The sequence below is a fragment of the Nylanderia fulva genome, unplaced genomic scaffold, assembly GCF_048542155.1.
Source record: "Nylanderia fulva isolate GAGA-0341 unplaced genomic scaffold, ASM4854215v1 Scaffold154, whole genome shotgun sequence".
Lineage (NCBI taxonomy): Eukaryota > Metazoa > Arthropoda > Insecta > Hymenoptera > Formicidae > Nylanderia > Nylanderia fulva.
In genome coordinates, this window is record NW_028189773.1 from 1 (window position 1) to 20,351 (window position 20,351).

The window sequence follows — 20,351 nt, forward strand, 5'->3', positions numbered from 1 at the left end:
TTAGAAATTTTATATTAACATATTGTTTATTTTTAAATTTTTTTTTAAACTTATCAATAAAAATTATTCATTAAAAAAATTTTCTACTTAATTTTATTAATTATTGGGAATATTTATTTATCGAAAAAATTTCAAAATTTGTTGAATTTTTTAATCATATTTTTTTTTCGACTTGTAAAAGTAATTTTATTAAAAACTAGCAAATGTTTTTTTGCAAGTTTAAAAGTCTTTCAATTCAAACTTTTTTTTTTAATTAAAAAATTAAAAAAATTTTTTTTTTTAAAATAAATTTTAAAAATATTCATTTTTAATCAAAAATTTTGATTCTCCATTTTTAAAACTTCTATTACTATTGTATTTTAAAGTTATTTTTAAAAAACTGTTTTAATTGTTCTATTAAATTAAAAATTTAATAAATATTTAAAATTTCCCTTTTTCTTTTTTTCTTTCAAATAAAATTTTTAAAAAAAAATTTAAATTTTTTATTTTTTTTGGGGGTGTATAAATCTATCATATATCCATAAAGGTTTTAAAAAGTACCCTTAAATTTTTAAAAGATTCTTTGGGATATTGGATATCTTTTAAAAACCCTGTTGCCACCGTGGAGGTAGAGGTCGCATGGAGGTATGGAGGTTATATGGACGTCCATTGGATGTTTGTTCCGTGTGGGTAAAGATAATGTTATAAGAAAAAGTTGTCAAAATCCATTTTTAGTGTTAAATACATTTCTAGAAAATAAAATCTGTACGTAAAAACAAATTATGTATACTGATTGATAATTCACTATGAGAACTTGTACTTCCGTAATCGAACGTCCTTCAAATGCTAATGATTATATTGTAAGGGTTTGCGATTTTGTTTAAGCCGCTTTGTATATACCGCGTTATGCTGCGCGCGCCGCGGCTACTTCCCTGTTCATTGGCGATTTACCGTGTTGATCTGATTACCTAGCGACATGTGACCTAGCGCTTCGGTGATTGGCCAGCGAGGCCGGCGACACCGGAAGACGCGCGAGAGCAATTGTTAATACGCAGTCTTTTTCCACGACTCGCACGAAGTACTCGGCCCTGGCAATAAATTTCTGATTGTTCCTATTACCGAGTGATCACTACGCCTAATCCTTTGAGAACCATTTCCACGCTTTTTCCTGACACCAACCTATCAAGAATACCCCTGTCACAAGGACGATCTTACAATATAATGGTGCGTCATATTTTAACAAGGCAATTATTTTAACAAAAACAGTAAATTTTTGTAATATTGCTATCTTAACAACTTAAACTCAAATTTGAGAAACACAATTCGCAATTTCACCATAAATGCAATATTATTACAACGTATTATAAGAAGAGGTAGTCAAATACCTCTTTGGCATTACATATATTGCTTGAAAATAAAATATGGATGTAAAAACATATTAAATATATTGATGGAAAAAAATTTACTACAAGAAAACTTGTACTTCTGTAATCAAACTTAAATTTTTTAAAATCCTGATTAATGTAGAAAATAAAATATACTAGTAATACAGTATGTTGTACAAGTGTCATTTTGACTGTAACACAAAATTATTTAAACTTATGTAGTAATATTGCGTTTCATAATACGCGTCACATTTTAGCAAGGCAATTATTTTATAACAATAACAGTAAATTTGTGTAATATTGCTATCTTATGTATTTAAACAACTTAAACTCATAGTCGGACAAGACATTCGCAATTTTATCACAGAGATGCAATACTATCACAGTAATATTTTAAGAAAATGTAATCAAAACTATTTTTGGCGACAGCTTATGTAGTAATATTGCGTGTTTAAAGATATAATTTATAGAAAAGTCTTTTTACTAAGTATTGCTTGGAATCAATCTTATAATATTATAACTCGAACATAACTTTGAAAATTTACATTACATATCAGACACCGATTAGCTTCTAAACGTTTAATACATTGGAAACAACAAGCAAGATGACCACGTAGTATGAAAACGTGTGTTCGTTCGTCATTATAACACAGAATACAAGAGTCCGAGGAAGATTTTTTTTAGCTGCATCTTAACTATCCTGCAGCGTCCAGTCCACAGCATGATATGGAACATTTACAGATGCATTGCTCTCATCTGTGTTTGTGGGAAAAATTTAATATTTGTTTATTTATCTTCCTGTGTATTATCTTTAGTAAAATTATCTTGCAAATATGTTAAAATATTTTTTAAAGCAACGTATCATTTATAAAAAAAAAAAGAAGGATATTATAATTAATTTTACAGATATGTTCTGCACATACGTGTTATATATATATAACGAACTTTTAAAAAATTATTAATATTAACAAAGTTACAGTAATTTCCATCTAAACACACTCTTAGATAAATAAATAACTTAACGTATAGTAATAAATTTTTAATATTATAATAAAATCCATTAACAATTTTTTATTTTTTCTATCTTCCAGGCGTATACTCTTAACTATTATTTAATTATAAAGTAAGCATATACATATAAACTACTGTATTAAACTTACCTTGTACAAATTAAATTCTGTGATGTTTTTTATTGGTTCATCAATTTTGTGTAAAACCACAGATAATTCTTTTAACTTAGTAAAATTAATATTTTTTTTGTGTAAGTCGTCTTCGTAGGAATTTTCTGTCAATAAATACAAAGCAATAGTTAGTAAAAAATATTCAAGAAACAGTAATAATGATTTAAAAGAAAAGTGAAATATAAATTAGAAAATTATATGCAAATATATTTTTCAAAATGAATATTGTATAATTAGTTTTATAATTTATTGTAAGCTTTAATAAACGTACATTAAAATATCACAAATCAAATACGAAACTTAATTATTATTTAATATAATTAATTAAAAGAACTTGACAATTATCATAACAGAAATTTGCATACCCTTATTAGTGTTTAACAGCTTTCTCTTTAGACGTGTCATGCATGAACTATTGCTTTCTTCATGAACGGGTAATTCTTGTAATGGCATTATTGTTTTTTTCTTTTCTCTTTCAGTTTCAATATTATGTGATATGTTTTTTGTTGTATAAGGCGCACACAGAGCATCTTTTTTGTCAGATGTCAAGTTATGTTCATAATTGTTATTTTCTGCAACAAAAAAAAATGCAATATTAATATTCTGAATAATAAAGAGCAAATTAGTAGAATATACTATAACCATATTAATAGAATATACTAGTAGAGATACTAGGAGAGTTCTAACTCAGGGGCAATGAGGGGGGTGCGGGGCGGGGGGGGGGATCGGGGGCGGGGGGGGGGATCGGGGGCGAGGGGGGTGACGTCACGCGGGGGGAGGGGGTCTTATCAGTAGATAAGCTTATCTTTTGTTTATAAACATATCAGATAACCTGATAAGGGGATCATGTTACCTGATATATTTATAAACAAGATAAGATAAGGGGATCATGTTACCTGATATATTTATAAACAAGATAAGATAAGGGGATCATGTTACCTGATATGTTCATAAACAAGATAAGATAAGATAAGCGGCGTCTTTGAGCGGTATCAAAGTTTTCATAAATTTTCTCCGAAGATAAGATAAAAATTCTGCGAATGGCTGCCGCATTTCGAGCGCCGACAATCAAGGGGGTTGCGTTTCTTCCCCCATACGTTATCTGTATATTTCTAAGAAATATAATTAAATTCTAAGAAGGGCCGCTTGGATCCGAGCGCCAACAATCAGTTCTCTGAAAATCTAAGATAATCAAATTTTAAGAAGGGCCACCGCTTGGCATACGCCGACAATCAAGGGGGTTGATACATGATCTATACATTTATTTCTAAGAAATATCAGCGGGTAAAGTTTCAGGGCGAACGTGTCGCCGCTTGCGACCTCGCTGCCTGCAACCTCGCCGCTTGCGACCTCGCTGCCTGCAATCTCACCGCTTGCGACATGTTTTTGCATGGGATTGTATATCACCCTCGCGGTACCTCCCCAATAAGCGGCGGTTCTTTATTGTTTATCTTAGGAAGAAATACCAGCGCCGATAACCAGCGGCTGCAGGAATTTATAAACAAAACAAGCGCCGAAAATTTACGTCATCTAAATTTTTCTCGTTCGTACGTTGACGAACAAAGGGTTGATCGGGGATATATAATGAGGACCGATGCCGCTGCCGGGCCATAGTACCACTGGCGAGCGCATGCTTCATTCGAGGTGCAAGAAAAAAAGTTTAGTGTGCAAAGAAGTTTTTTTGTAATAAGTGTGAAAAAGTGAATTTTTACAAAAATGGAGAACGTTGAGCGCGACCTGTTGGAGCGTTCCCGCCAAGTCGGCACCTTGGGCGAATATTTCGGATGGCTGCAAGAGTGTGAAGAATTTATCGAAGAGCTGGAAGAACGCAGCCGTGCCAAGCGTCCACGTCTCTCGATTGGACATAGACAATCTCTGGTGGCGAGAATAGCGCGACTCGAGGGTGCGAAGGTGCGCTTGCAGAGACAATATGTCGGTGAATCCATGTTTAGTGGTGGCGGCGGCGGCAATAACGCGCAAAGACTAGTTTGGCGCGAAATCGATACGGCGTTCGATAGCCGTATACTGACCGGTGCGGTAATTAACGCAGACTATATCGAACCGCGTCAATTTTTGGAAAATGCCAAAGACATTATAGTCGAGAACGTGGAGAATGTGCTGCAAAGACACATCAGTGTAAAAGTGAACACTGTTTTCAACGGTGAATTTGTGTCCGGTGACAAGCGTGCCAATAAAAGTATTAATACGAGAAACTTTGAACTCTTTCGCACGTCCGATGTACGCGAGTGGTACGAGCGCCGCGTAATCGAGCCCACGCTAGCATCGCTAGAAGAGTTCCAGGAACGCGATAGCGGCTGGGCATTGTCGCGGATAATAGATTTGACAGTGAATGTAAATAAGTACAATCCAATGCGCGCGGGATGTCATGTCAAATTACCGCAAAAAATTATGGCAAAGAGAGCGGTGGTTAATGTGCAATCAGCGGACAATGCGTGTTTCGCATGGTCGGTGGTGGCCGCTCTTTACCCTGCTGAAATAAACACGGGTCGAGAATCCTCTTATCCACATTACACAACAGTGCTGAATCTCCAAAACATTGAGTTTCCAGTGACTGTGAATCAAATTAAAAAGTTTGAACTTGCAAACGACATCTCTGTGAATGTGTACATCATCGAGAACGAGAACATCGTCCCGTTGCGTCTTTCGGAAAAAAAGAAGGACAGGCACGTCAATCTGCTGTACGTGGAGGACGAACACGGGCATTTCGCGTGCATAAAAAATCTGTCTCGTCTCGTGAGCTCGCAACTGAGCAAACACACTGGTCAAAAATTTATTTGCGATCGGTAAGTATATAGTTAACTTAAATTATATTTAAAATATTTCTAATTAAATTTTTTATTTTTTACAGATGTTTACATTATTTCGGAGCGGCGGATAAATTGCAAGCGCATACGGAAGATTGCGGGAAACTGAACGACTGCGCTATTCGGTTGCCGAGCGAGAATGACAAGTGGCTCAGCTTCGACAATTACACGAGGAAGGAGCGGCTGCCGTTTGTAGTGTACGCCGATCTCGAGTGTGTTTTGGCAAAGACCGAAGATGCCAAAAATCATCAACACCATCAAGTGTTCAGCATCGCGTATTACGTACAGTGTTCGTACGACAGTTCGTTGTCCGCGTACAATTCCCGCCGTAGTGTCGATTGCGTCGCGTGGTTCGCCGAACAGCTTAAAAATTTAGCAATCCGCGTAAAAAATATTTTAACGACCAATGTCCCCATGTTAAATTTAACGCCTGACGAGTGGTTAAAATTTCGCACCGCGACGCATTGTCACATTTGTGAAAAACCGTTTGACGAAGACGATACACGCGTCCGCGATCATTGCCACCTCACCGGGCGGTACAGAGGTCCCGCGCACTCAAATTGTAACTTAAATTACAAAGAATCATTTTGTATCCCTATAGTCTTTCACAATCTGTCCGGCTACGACGCACATTTTATTATCGAGGACATAGCCACAGCGTTCGAAGGGGAAATGGAATTACTGCCGATAACAAAGGAAAAGTACATTTCATTCTCGAAGACTGTTAGATTGACACAAGATAATAATTCGAAAAATTATATTAAATTACGGTTTATCGATTCGTACAAGTTTCTCAGCGTTAGTCTCGACAAATTAGCGTCATTTTTGGATAAAGAAAAACTAAAAATTTTACATTCGGAATATCAAAATTTAACTAGTGAAAAATTCAATTTATTGACACGGAAGGGCGTCTTTCCGTACGAATACATTGACTGCGTGGACAGATTACAAGACACACGTTTACCGCCGCGCGACTCATTTTACAGTTCCTTAACCGGCGACACAGTATCCGAGAGTGATTACGCGCACGCCGAGACCGTCTGGAGCCGATTCTCCCTTCGAACGCTAGGCGAATATAGCGATTTATATTTAAAAATTGATGTCTTGTTATTGGCCGATATATTTGAGAATTTTCGCGATAGTTGTATAAAAAATTACGGACTCGATCCCGCGTATTATTATACTCTCCCCGGATATACATGGGACGCCATGTTAAAACATACGAATATAAAATTTGAATTATTAACAGACATTGACATGGTAATGTTTGTCGAACGGGGTATACGCGGCGGCCTTAGTCAATGTTCAGGCCGATACGCACAGGCAAATAACAAGTACATGCAATCGTACGACCCATCGAAACCCTCATCTTATCTCATGTATTTCGATGTAAATAATTTGTACGGATGGGCAATGTGTCAACCATTGCCGTATACCGATTTTCGGTGGGTCGACGATATATCGAATTTTGACGTATCATCTATCGCGTTCGATTCGCCTATAGGCTATGTTCTCGAAGTAGATTTAGAGTATCCGCGGCATCTTCATGACGCGCACATTGACCTACCGTTTTGCCCGACGCGCGATAAGCCGCCCGGCAAGCGGGAGTATAAACTCCTCGCAACGCTTTACGATAAGAAGCGCTACGTAATACACTATCGTAATCTACAGCAGTGCACGCGCCACGGGCTACGCATAACAAAAATATATCGCATACTACAATTCACACAGTCAGCGTGGCTTCAAAAATACATCGAACTCAACACGTAGTTTAGAACACATGCGAAAAACGATTTTGAAAAAAATTTATATAAATTGATGAATAATGCGGTATTTGGCAAGACGATGGAAAATGTGCGCAATCATGTTGATGTAAAATTATTAACAAAATGGGACGGACGGTACGGTGCGGAGGCAATGATCGCGAAACCAAATTTTCATAGTACTAGCGTATTTTCGGAAAAATTAGTTGCAATTGAATTACGCAAACTTGAAGTTAAAATCTACAAACCAATCTACGTCGGCATGTGCATACTCGACATATCAAAAGTATGTCTTTATGAATTTCATCACGAATACATGTCACCGCTCTATCGTGACAATTGTAGAGTAATGTACACCGACACGGACAGTTTAATATATCAAATTAAATGTCAGGATGTCTATGAAAATTTGAAACGCGATATCGCTCGATTCGATACCAGCGACTACGCCGCGAATAATGCGTACGGTATACCACTCGCGAATAAAAAGGTGCCGGGTCTGATGAAAGATGAGAATAACGGCGCGATAATGACCGAATTCGTCGGGCTTAGAGCAAAAATGTATGCTTTGCGAGTGGATGGTAAAAAGGACACTAAAAAGGCAAAAGGTGTCAAAAGTAACGTCGTAGCGCGTAGTATAACATTCGACGATTATACGCGTTGCCTTAATGACGAGATTGAAATGACGCGTCAACAGTCATGTATAAGATCGAAATTGCATAAAGTGTATACCATCAGCGAGACAAAAATTGCTCTAAGTCCCTACGACGACAAGCGGTATGTCGTACCTGATTCGACCGACACCTTGCCGTGGGGACATTATCGAATACCATTGTAAATTGTAAGGACGTATTAATGAGAATTATATATATTTTGTTATATATTTCATATATTTCATATGTTATACAATATATATTGTTATACAATGATTGAATAAAATACATTAAATAACATTGTTTTTATGTATCCAAGAGTTGTGCGAACTGTCGAATCCCAGCCATTTCACATAAACCTCGTCACCCCTCCTGCGCAGTATTTTCTCCACGAGGTACACATCCGGATAATTTGCACGATGCAGCTCATGCTCGTAAAACGCTCCAGCGATAGATGTCTTGCGATAATCCTCGAGTAGATATGTTACGGGATTAGTATGCTGCACTTTAACAATCTTAAACACCTCGGTTGTCCAATTTGGCGTGTATCCCTTCTCGAAAAGTTGTTTGTACTTGCTGACACGTACCTGATCACCTACTTTGAACTTTGCCGGGCCCGCGATTTTTACACGATTGTACACGGTAGCCAAGAGTCTTTCGGCGATCGCGGGGGTAACGTCGGCGGGTCGCATACCAATCGTTCGATGCTTGCGTCCGTTGTAATCTGATACGAGATGTGGCAGCATGTCGAACCACTTGTAAGTACCATTCAGCGTAAACATCTTCCACATATCGTTCTTTAGTGTGCGATTGAATCGCTCGACGACCGACGCCTTCAATATCGAATATGTAGAATAGTGATTAATGTCATGTCTTCGCATAAGTCGTTGCACATCGGCGTTGTAAAATTCCTTTCCGTTATCGGTTTGCATGTTTTTCGGGCATCTCTTGCTGTCTCGAATTATCTCAGCGATTGCGTCAGCTGTCTCGCTTCCTCCTTTACTCTTGAGTGGTACAGCCCACGCATACTTGCTCAACACATCGATGACAGTGAGTATGTAGTGGTAACCTCTGTTGAAACGGGAGTATGGACGCATCTCGACAATGTCGGCTTGCCACAAATCATCGTATCCTCGCACTATGACATGTCTTCGAGGGAAATTTTTTCTCGCTGACGCGTGCAACTCGTTTACCAACTGCCGTCTCTCCAAACTATGTTGCTCGTTGTTATTTTCACTATTCATTCTCGTTCTTTTGCGTTCTTTCGGGTTCGTTGTTTCGGGTTAAATTCCCGTTCTTTTGCGTTCTTTTGGGTTAGATTCTCGTTGTTTCGGGTTCGTGCCTCGTTGTTTCGGGTTCGCGCCTCGTTCTTTTGCGTTCTTTCGGGTTTTTTTTGGGTTAGATTCTCGTTCTTTCGGGTTCGTGCCTCGTTGTTTTGGGTTCTTTCGGGTTCTTTCGGGTTTGTGCCTTGTTCTTTTGGGTTAGATTCTCGTTCTTTCGGGTTCGTGCCTCGTTGTTTTGGGTTCTTTCGGGTTCTTTCGGGTTTGTGCCTTGTTCTTTTGGGTTAGATTCTCGTTCTTTCGGGTTCGTGCCTCGTTGTTTCGGGTTCGTGCCTCGTTGTTTCGGTGTTTTTTCACGTTCGTATCACGTTGTTTCGGGTTCTTTCACGTTCGTTTACTCACGTCCTTGGCCCATTCGAAAATCGTTCCTGACTCGATCACAGCCTCGTCCCAAGTCGTTTCTGATACGTTCGTAGCCCGCCTTGGCCCGTTCGCAGCCGTCCCTGACCTGTTCGCAACCCTTACTGAGTTGGTGATAGCCTTGTATGTAACCTTTAAGGACTTGTTCGTAGCCTCGTTCGCAACCCTGTTTGACATGATCGTAACCTCGATCGTAGCGGTCGCGTTCACCACCGTTTCCAGGTCGTTCACAGCTGCTGCTTCCGGGTCGGTCACTGCTGCTTCCGGGTCGGTCACTGATGCCACTCATTGTTGTTTGGTAGCACGCTAATAATCCTTCGTAGCTGTTCAACAATTGTTTGCAACCACTCGAGAATCCTTTCTAGACGTTTCACAACTGTTTGATAGACGTTTCTGAGCCAACCGCTCGTTAGATGTCTGAGGTAGTGTTTGGTGCACGCAAAAGTTCTTTTATCGCAGTCTCCAACGCTCGTACATCCTTCTCTAACGCAGCCAGCTTCTCATCTAACTCTTTCTGTTGGATCATCAATGTTTTAAAGCACTCTTCCAGGTACAATTTGTTGACGACATCGGTATCCGCCTCAGGTTGCGCTACACGGCGAATCTTGCGCGATCTCGCGTCATAATCTGCAGCGACGCGATGCAGAGCGTTTTTGCGCACGCATTTTCTAATCAATCTATACCATTGATCGTTTGTGCCAGGGGTTGCATCATTTCTCCTCTCGAATAATCCAAATTTATTGATAGACATTTTTTCAATGCTTTGTAAAGTGTCACACGATGAACTGAATAGATTGTCGGGAACCTTGTTTAATTTATAATAATGCCCGCTTCCCGCAGTTCCTCGATAATCGACAAGATCTCGTTGTCATGCGCGTTGTTGCCAGCTTGGTGCGAAGCATCGAGCAATCGTAGGCGATCCACTAGCTCGTTGGGGTCGTCCCAGTGCACGTAATCAATCTTATTGTTGGTTAGCGTCATAGCGCGAGGCATTCCCATGCCAGATTTTGGGTCGTCCGATTCCACCCGCGTCAACGGTGCGATTATATATTTGTACTTGTCCCCCTTGCTACTCTTCACACGGCCTTGCACATCAAAATTGCGTTTATGCGCATTTGTCGCCAATAATATGCGCTTGTATTTTTGCAAATCATCCTCCTGGTAATCAGGTCTTTTCTTGAAGATCAACTCGTACAATCCGGGCGTTCCAATATACCGCGTGTCGCCTATGATTATATTGTCATCTTTGTCAATCGCGATTCGCTTGCTGCCGAGCCGCATTTCATTTTCGCCGAAGTAGACTCCGTATACATTATCAATTTCTTTCTTCTCATCAGCACCGAGGAGAGCGTCCATATACTTTTGTCCTAATGGCCCCCAATCCTTTCGCATCATTTGTCGACCTTCCAACGATCTTAACCAGTGTCGAAAGGATATTTCGGGCGGGTTACGCGTGGTTTCGAAAACATTTTCGTCTACGAGTGTTTTGGGTATCACAGGTTGTGCGTTTTTCGGTGTAGATGTTGTCGGCAATGAAGCGTCCAATGGCTTCAAAATATCATATTTTCTTTTTTTCAATGTCTCCTCCTCCTCTTCTTTATATCGCTTGATGGTTTTATGTTTACTCTTTTTCGGTGTTTCCCCCTCATACCGTGTTTCGATCTTCACATTGTCGTCGTCGTCGGTGTTAGGCTCGTTTTTCACCGAAATCGTCGCGTTGTCGACAATCTTTTGTAGCGGCTCGATAATAGGTTTAAAGTGAGTCTTGACGGCGATATCATCATCGATCTTTCCGGTCTTCAGAGCGCGATGTTTCTTGCGGATCGATTCGGCCGTCTTCGCAATCTCCTTGGCAACCTTTTCACGCTCGCGAATATTATCAGCCATCCTAAACTCTAGAGAGTGCTGTCGACGACTAATGGCTCTGCGGTATCGCGAACTCGTTAAATCCTTTTCTGTATCGCCCGTTCGTAAGCGAGCTGTCCTTGTCTATCACTAAAAATCCATACTTTTGTTGCCAACATGTATGACATAACTCCCCGAAATCCTCATACGACATGTCGGTATTCACGTGATCGTTGTACACGTGCTTCAAATTGGTGGCGTCCTGTTTAAACAGGATTAGCAGGTTCGCGTTGTCGCGTATAAGATGTTTCGGTATTCTCGCGTATGTCTGACAGAGATAGAAGCAGTCGATGTTCGAGTGGCGCCCCATTGAGAAGTACTCTCTTATCGTATCTTGCTTGTCGCATGCCACGTCATCAAAGACAAAAATTGAATTTGGATAAGCCGCGCTCGGTAAAATGACGTCACTGTTATTTGAGAATGTAAAGTAGCCGATTTCGTCAATCGGCGTCAATAAATCTTCCAAATAGCGATATTTCGGCTGTTGCAGCGATTTAGAGTACACGTACACACATTCCCGGCTATCAATTTTGCGGCCCGGGAACTCGTTTGGAAAAGCGATTGGCTAGAGGTGATCAAGGTGTCAACCCATTGGACGCGGCGTGCCGTGAACACGATATAGCGTACTCTCGGAGCAGCGAACTCGCCGAGAGACACGCGGCGGATAAGGTACTCGCCGAGAAAGCGAAAACTCGCATCGTCGCGAAAGACTCGAGTCTCGGTGAGAGAGCCGCGGCCACAGTTGTCTGGACAGCGATGAAGGCCAATCGCTTTTCCAAACGAGTTCCCGGGCCGCAAAATTGATAGCCGGGAAAATGAAGCTCGACCGGAAGTGCGTTTATCGCACGATTTTCTCTTCCTGTGCCTATTTTCGTTGACATCCGTTGCAATCTCTAGACAATACTGAGCAAAGCGCGAGTCCGCGCAGCTATAAATAGGCGGACGTTGGAGGTCAAATCGGGAGTGAGAAAATGAAATTCGTGCGACAACCTCTGACGATACGAGTAATGAATTACGACGACAGAGTACGCTGCAGCGTGAACGAAGGTGTGCGCAAACACGGTACGATGCTACCGACAACTATACGCGCGATCGTTTGCGGCCCCTCAAACTGCGGTAAAACCAACGTGTTGATAAGCCTGCTGGAAAGTCCGCACGGTGTGCGTTTCGAGAACGTGTACGTGTACTCTAAATCGCTGCAACAGCCGAAATATCGCTATTTGGAAGATTTATTGACGCCGATTGACGAAATCGGCTACTTTACATTCTCAAATAACAGTGACGTCATTTTACCGAGCGCGGCTTATCCAAATTCAATTTTTGTCTTTGATGACGTGGCATGCGACAAGCAAGATACGATAAGAGAGTACTTCTCAATGGGGCGCCACTCGAACATCGACTGCTTCTATCTCTGTCAGACATACGCGAGAATACCGAAACATCTTATACGCGACAACGCGAACCTGCTAATCCTGTTTAAACAGGACGCCACCAATTTGAAGCACGTGTACAACGATCACGTGAATACCGACATGTCGTATGAGGATTTCGGGGAGTTATGTCATACATGTTGGCAACAAAAGTATGGATTTTTAGTGATAGACAAGGACAGCTCGCTTACGAACGGGCGATACAGAAAAGGATTTAACGAGTTCGCGATACCGCAGAGCCATTAGTCGTCGACAGCACTCTCTAGAGTTTAGGATGGCTGATAATATTCGCGAGCGTGAAAAGGTTGCCAAGGAGATTGCGAAGACGGCCGAATCGATCCGCAAGAAACATCGCGCTCTGAAGACCGGAAAGATCGATGATGATATCGCCGTCAAGACTCACTTTAAACCTATTATCGAGCCGCTACAAAAGATTGTCGACAACGCGACGATTTCGGTGAAAAACGAGCCTAACACCGACGACGACGACAATGTGAAGATCGAAACACGGTATGAGGGGGAAACACCGAAAAAGAGTAAACATAAAACCATCAAGCGATATAAAGAAGAGGAGGAGGAGACATTGAAAAAAAGAAAATATGATATTTTGAAGCCATTGGACGTTTCATTGCCGACAACATCTACACCGAAAAACGCACAACCTGTGATACCCAAAACACTCGTAGACGAAAATGTTTTCGAAACCACGCGTAACCCGCCCGAAATATCCTTTCGACACTGGTTAAGATCGTTGGAAGGTCGACAAATGATGCGAAAGGATTGGGGGCCATTAGGACAAAAGTATATGGACGCTCTCCTCGGTGCTGATGAGAAGAAAGAAATTGATAATGTATACGGAGTCTACTTCGGCGAAAATGAAATGCGGCTCGGCAGCAAGCGAATCGCGATTGACAAAGATGACAATATAATCATAGGCGACACGCGGTATATTGGAACGCCCGGATTGTACGAGTTGATCTTCAAGAAAAGACCTGATTACCAGGAGGATGATTTGCAAAAATACAAGCGCATATTATTGGCGACAAATGCGCATAAACGCAATTTTGATGTGCAAGGCCGTGTGAAGAGTAGCAAGGGGGACAAGTACAAATATATAATCGCACCGTTGACGCGGGTGGAATCGGACGACCCAAAATCTGGCATGGGAATGCCTCGCGCTATGACGCTAACCAACAATAAGATTGATTACGTGCACTGGGACGACCCCAACGAGCTAGTGGATCGCCTACGATTGCTCGATGCTTCGCACCAAGCTGGCAACAACGCGCATGACAACGAGATCTTGTCGATTATCGAGGAACTGCGGGAAGCGGGCATTATTATAAATTAAACAAGGTTCCCGACAATCTATTCAGTTCATCGTGTGACACTTTACAAAGCATTGAAAAAATGTCTATCAATAAATTTGGATTATTCGAGAGGAGAAATGATGCAACCCCTGGCACAAACGATCAATGGTATAGATTGATTAGAAAATGCGTGCGCAAAAACGCTCTGCATCGCGTCGCTGCAGATTATGACGCGAGATCGCGCAAGATTCGCCGTGTAGCGCAACCTGAGGCGGATACCGATGTCGTCAACAAATTGTACCTGGAAGAGTGCTTTAAAACATTGATGATCCAACAGAAAGAGTCAGATGAGAAGCTGGCTGCGTTAGAGAAGGATGTACAAGCGTTGGAAACTGCGATAAAAGAACTTTTGCGTGCGCCAAACACTACCTCAGACATCTAATGAGCGGTTGGCTCAGAAACGTCTATCAAACAGTTGTGAAACGTCTAGAAAGGATTCTCGAGTGGTTGCAAACAATTGTTGAACAGCTACGAAGGATTATTAGCGTGCTACCAAACAACAATGAGTGGCATCAGTGACCGACCTGGAAGCAGCAGTGAACGACCCGGAAGCAGCAGTGAACGACCTGGAAACGGTGGTGAACGCGACCGCTACGATCGAGGTTACGATCATGTCAAACAGGGTTGCGAACGAGGCTACGAACAAGTCCTTAAAGGTTACATAAAAGGCTATCAACAACTCAGTAAGGGTTGCGAACAGGTCAGGGACGGCTGCGAACGGGCCAAGGCGGGCTACGAACGTATCAGAAACGACTTGGGACGAGGCTGTGATCGAGTCAGGAACGATTTTCGAATGGGCCAAGGACGTGAGTAAACGAACGTGAAAGAACCCGAAACAACGTGATACGAACGTGAAAAAACACCGAAACAACGAGGCACGAACCCGAAACAACGAGGCACGAACCCGAAAGAACGAGAATCTAACCCAAAAGAACAAGGCACAAACCCGAAAGAACCCGAAAGAACCCAAAACAACGAGGCACGAACCCGAAAGAACGAGAATCTAACCCAAAAGAACAAGGCACAAACCCGAAAGAACCCGAAAGAACCCAAAACAACGAGGCACGAACCCGAAAGAACGAGAATCTAACCCAAAAAAAACCCGAAAGAACGCAAAAGAACGAGGCGCGAACCCGAAACAACGAGGCACGAACCCGAAACAACGAGAATCTAACCCAAAAGAACGCAAAAGAACGGGAATTTAACCCGAAACAACGAACCCGAAAGAACGCAAAAGAACGAGAATGAATAGTGAAAATAACAACGAGCAACATAGTTTGGAGAGACGGCAGTTGGTAAACGAGTTGCACGCGTCAGCGAGAAAAAATTTCCCTCGAAGACATGTCATAGTGCGAGGATACGATGATTTGTGGCAAGCCGACATTGTCGAGATGCGTCCATACTCCCGTTTCAACAGAGGTTACCACTACATACTCACTGTCATCGATGTGTTGAGCAAGTATGCGTGGGCTGTACCACTCAAGAGTAAAGGAGGAAGCGAGACAGCTGACGCAATCGCTGAGATAATTCGAGACAGCAAGAGATGCCCGAAAAACATGCAAACCGATAACGGAAAGGAATTTTACAACGCCGATGTGCAACGACTTATGCGAAGACATGACATTAATCACTATTCTACATATTCGATATTGAAGGCGTCGGTCGTCGAGCGATTCAATCGCACACTAAAGAACGATATGTGGAAGATGTTTACGCTGAATGGTACTTACAAGTGGTTCGACATGCTGCCACATCTCGTATCAGATTACAACGGACGCAAGCATCGAACGATTGGTATGCGACCCGCCGACGTTACCCCCGCGATCGCCGAAAGACTCTTGGCTACCGTGTACAATCGTGTAAAAATCGCGGGCCCGGCAAAGTTCAAAGTAGGTGATCAGGTACGTGTCAGCAAGTACAAACAACTTTTCGAGAAGGGATACACGCCAAATTGGACAACCGAGGTGTTTAAGATTGTTAAAGTGCAGCATACTAATCCCGTAACATATCTACTCGAGGATTATCGCAAGACATCTATCGCTGGAGCGTTTTACGAGCATGAGCTGCATCGTGCAAATTATCCGGATGTGTACCTCGTGGAGAAAATACTGCGCAGGAGGGGTGACGAGGTTTATGTGAAATGGCTGGGATTCGACAGTTCGCACAACTCTTGGATACATAAAAACAATGTTATTTAATGTATTTTATTCAATCATTGTATAACAATATATATTGTATAACATATGAAATATATGAAATATATAACAAAATATATATAATTCTCATTAATACGTCCTTACAATTTACAACGGTATTCGATAATGTCCCCACGGCAAGGTGTCGGTTGAATGAGGTACGACATACCGCTTGTCGTCGTAGAGACTTAAAGCAATTTTTGTCTTGCTGATGATATACACTTTATGCAATTTTGATCTTATACATGACTGTTGACGCGTCATTTCAATTTCTTCATTAAGGCAACGCGTATAATCGTCGAATGTTATACTACGTGCTACGACGTTACTTTTGACACTTTTTGCCTTTTTAGTGTCCTTTTTACCGTCCACCCGCAAAGCATACATTTTTGCTTTAAGCTCGACGAATTCGGTCATTATCGCACCGTTATTCTCATCTTTCATTAGACCCGGCACCTTTTTATTCGCGAGCGGTATACCGTACGCATTATTTGCGGCGTAATCGCTGGTATCGGATCGAGCGATATTGCGTTTCAAATTTTCATAGACATCCTGACATTTAATTTGATATATTAAACTGTCCGTGTCGGTGTACATTACTCTACAATTGTCACGATAGAGCGGTGACATGTATTTGTGATGAAATTCATAAAGACATACTTTTGATATGTCGAGTATGCACATGCCGACGTAGATTGGTTTGTAGATTTTAACTTCAAGTTTGCGTAATTCAATTGCAACTAATTTTTCCGAAAATACGCTAGTACTATGAAAATTTGGTTTCGCGATCATTGCCTCCGCACCGTACCGTCCGTCCCATTTTGTTAATAATTTTACATCAACATGATTGCGCACATTTTCCATCGTCTTGCCAAATACCGCATTATTCATCAATTTATATAAATTTTTTTCAAAATCGTTTTTCGCATGTGTTCTAAACTACGTGTTGAGTTCGATGTATTTTTGAAGCCACGCTGACTGTGTGAATTGTAGTATGCGATATATTTTTGTTATGCGTAGCCCGTGGCGCGTGCACTGCTGTAGATTACGATAGTGTATTACGTAGCGCTTCTTATCGTAAAGCGTTGCGAGGAGTTTATACTCCCGCTTGCCGGGCGGCTTATCGCGCGTCGGGCAAAACGGTAGGTCAATGTGCGCGTCATGAAGATGCCGCGGATACTCTAAATCTACTTCGAGAACATAGCCTATAGGCGAATCGAACGCGATAGATGATACGTCAAAATTCGATATATCGTCGACCCACCGAAAATCGGTATACGGCAATGGTTGACACATTGCCCATCCGTACAAATTATTTACATCGAAATACATGAGATAAGATGAGGGTTTCGATGGGTCGTACGATTGCATGTACTTGTTATTTGCCTGTGCGTATCGGCCTGAACATTGACTAAGGCCGCCGCGTATACCCCGTTCGACAAACATTACCATGTCAATGTCTGTTAATAATTCAAATTTTATATTCGTATGTTTTAACATGGCGTCCCATGTATATCCGGGGAGAGTATAATAATACGCGGGATCGAGTCCGTAATTTTTTATACAACTATCGCGAAAATTCTCAAATATATCGGCCAATAACAAGACATCAATTTTTAAATATAAATCGCTATATTCGCCTAGCGTTCGAAGGGAGAATCGGCTCCAGACGGTCTCGGCGTGCGCGTAATCACTCTCGGATACTGTGTCGCCGGTTAAGGAACTGTAAAATGAGTCGCGCGGCGGTAAACGTGTGTCTTGTAATCTGTCCACGCAGTCAATGTATTCGTACGGAAAGACGCCCTTCCGTGTCAATAAATTGAATTTTTCACTAGTTAAATTTTGATATTCCGAATGTAAAATTTTTAGTTTTTCTTTATCCAAAAATGACGCTAATTTGTCGAGACTAACGCTGAGAAACTTGTACGAATCGATAAACCGTAATTTAATATAATTTTTCGAATTATTATCTTGTGTCAATCTAACAGTCTTCGAGAATGAAATGTACTTTTCCTTTGTTATCGGCAGTAATTCCATTTCCCCTTCGAACGCTGTGGCTATGTCCTCGATAATAAAATGTGCGTCGTAGCCGGACAGATTGTGAAAGACTATAGGGATACAAAATGATTCTTTGTAATTTAAGTTACAATTTGAGTGCGCGGGACCTCTGTACCGCCCGGTGAGGTGGCAATGATCGCGGACGCGTGTATCGTCTTCGTCAAACGGTTTTTCACAAATGTGACAATGCGTCGCGGTGCGAAATTTTAACCACTCGTCAGGCGTTAAATTTAACATGGGGACATTGGTCGTTAAAATATTTTTTACGCGGATTGCTAAATTTTTAAGCTGTTCGGCGAACCACGCGACGCAATCGACACTACGGCGGGAATTGTACGCGGACAACGAACTGTCGTACGAACACTGTACGTAATACGCGATGCTGAACACTTGATGGTGTTGATGATTTTTGGCATCTTCGGTCTTTGCCAAAACACACTCGAGATCGGCGTACACTACAAACGGCAGCCGCTCCTTCCTCGTGTAATTGTCGAAGCTGAGCCACTTGTCATTCTCGCTCGGCAACCGAATAGCGCAGTCGTTCAGTTTCCCGCAATCTTCCATATGCGCCTGCAATTTATCCACCGCTCTGAAATAATGTAGGCATCTGTAAAAAAATAAAAAATAAAAAATTTAATTAGAAATATTTTAAATATAATTTAAGTTTACTATATACTTACCGATCGCAAATAAATTTTTGACCAGTGTGTTTGCTCAGTTGCGAGCTCACGAGACGAGACAGATTTTTTATGCACGCGAAATGCCCGTGTTCGTCCTCCACGTACAGCAGATTGACGTGCCTGTCCTTCTTTTTTTCCGAAAGACGCAACGGGACGATGTTCTCGTTCTCGATGATGTACACATTCACAGAGATGTCGTTTGCAAGTTCAAACTTTTTAATTTGATTCACAGTCACTGGAAACTCAATGTTTTGGAGATTCAGCACTGTTGTGTAATGTGGATAAGAGGATTCTCGACCCGTGTTTATTTCAGCAGGGTAAAGAGCGGCCACCACCGACCATGCGAAACACGCATTGTCCGCTGATTGCACATTAACCACCGCTCTCTTTGCCATAATTTTTTGCGGTAATTTGACATGACATCCCGCGCGCATTGGATTGTACTTATTTACATTCACTGTCAAATCTATTATCCGCGACAATGCCCAGCCGCTATCGCGTTCCTGGAACTCTTCTAGCGATGCTAGCGTGGGCTCGATTACGCGGCGCTCGTACCACTCGCACGTGCGAAAGAGTTCAAAGTTTCTCGTATTAATACTTTTATTGGCACGCTTGTCACCGGACACAAATTCACCGTTGAAAACAGTGTTTACTTTTACACTGATGTGTCTTTGCAGCACATTCTCCACGTTCTCGACTATAATGTCTTTGGCATTTTCCAAAAATTGACGCGGTTCGATATAGTCTGCGTTAATTACCGCACCGGTCAGTATACGGCTATCGAACGCCGTATCGATTTCGCGCCAAACTAGTCTTTGCGCGTTATTGCCGCCGCCGCCACCACTAAACATGGATTCACCGACATATTGTCTCTGCAAGCGCACCTTCGCACCCTCGAGTCGCGCTATTCTCGCCACCAGAGATTGTCTATGTCCAATCGAGAGACGTGGACGCTTGGCACGGCTGCGTTCTTCCAGCTCTTCGATAAATTCTTCACACTCTTGCAGCCATCCGAAATATTCGCCCAAGGTGCCGACTTGGCGGGAACGCTCCAACAGGTCGCGCTCAACGTTCTCCATTTTTGTAAAAAATTCACTTTTTCACACTTATTACAAAAAAACTTCTTTGCACACTAAACTTTTTTTCTTGCACCTCGAATGAAGCATGCGCTCGCCAGTGGTACTATGGCCCGGCAGCGGCATCGGTCCTCATTATATATCCCCGATC

General features: G+C 41.8%; 4 protein-coding genes and 2 pseudogenes across 4 annotated transcripts; 4 read left to right on the forward strand and 2 right to left on the reverse strand.

Annotated features, from left to right (window-relative positions):
• Window positions 1-4,261: 4,261 nt before the first annotated feature.
• Window positions 4,262-5,353, forward strand: LOC146724015 (uncharacterized). Its single transcript, XM_085480648.1, has one exon. It carries the CDS (start codon window positions 4,262-4,264, stop codon window positions 5,351-5,353), a length of 1,092 nt encoding a protein of 363 aa, XP_085336774.1.
• A 32-nt stretch (window positions 5,354-5,385) lies between these two features.
• LOC146724016 (uncharacterized) lies at window positions 5,386-6,173 on the forward strand (annotated as a pseudogene).
• Window positions 6,174-7,155: 982 nt separating this feature from the next.
• On the forward strand, window positions 7,156-7,971 carry LOC146724017 (uncharacterized). Its single transcript, XM_085480649.1, has one exon. It carries the CDS (start codon window positions 7,189-7,191, stop codon window positions 7,969-7,971), a length of 783 nt encoding a protein of 260 aa, XP_085336775.1. The 5' UTR covers window positions 7,156-7,188.
• Window positions 7,972-10,008: 2,037 nt separating this feature from the next.
• On the reverse strand, window positions 10,009-11,551 carry LOC146724018 (uncharacterized). Its single transcript, XM_085480650.1, has one exon. The coding sequence runs from the start codon at window positions 11,371-11,373 to the stop codon at window positions 10,297-10,299; it is 1,077 nt and encodes a 358-aa protein (XP_085336776.1). The 5' UTR covers window positions 11,374-11,551; the 3' UTR covers window positions 10,009-10,296.
• Window positions 11,552-12,917: 1,366 nt separating this feature from the next.
• On the forward strand, window positions 12,918-14,498 carry LOC146724019 (uncharacterized). Its single transcript, XM_085480651.1, has one exon. The coding sequence runs from the start codon at window positions 13,096-13,098 to the stop codon at window positions 14,170-14,172; it is 1,077 nt and encodes a 358-aa protein (XP_085336777.1). The 5' UTR covers window positions 12,918-13,095; the 3' UTR covers window positions 14,173-14,498.
• A 3,794-nt stretch (window positions 14,499-18,292) lies between these two features.
• Window positions 18,293-19,519, reverse strand: LOC146724020 (uncharacterized; annotated as a pseudogene).
• Window positions 19,520-20,351: the final 832 nt, after the last annotated feature.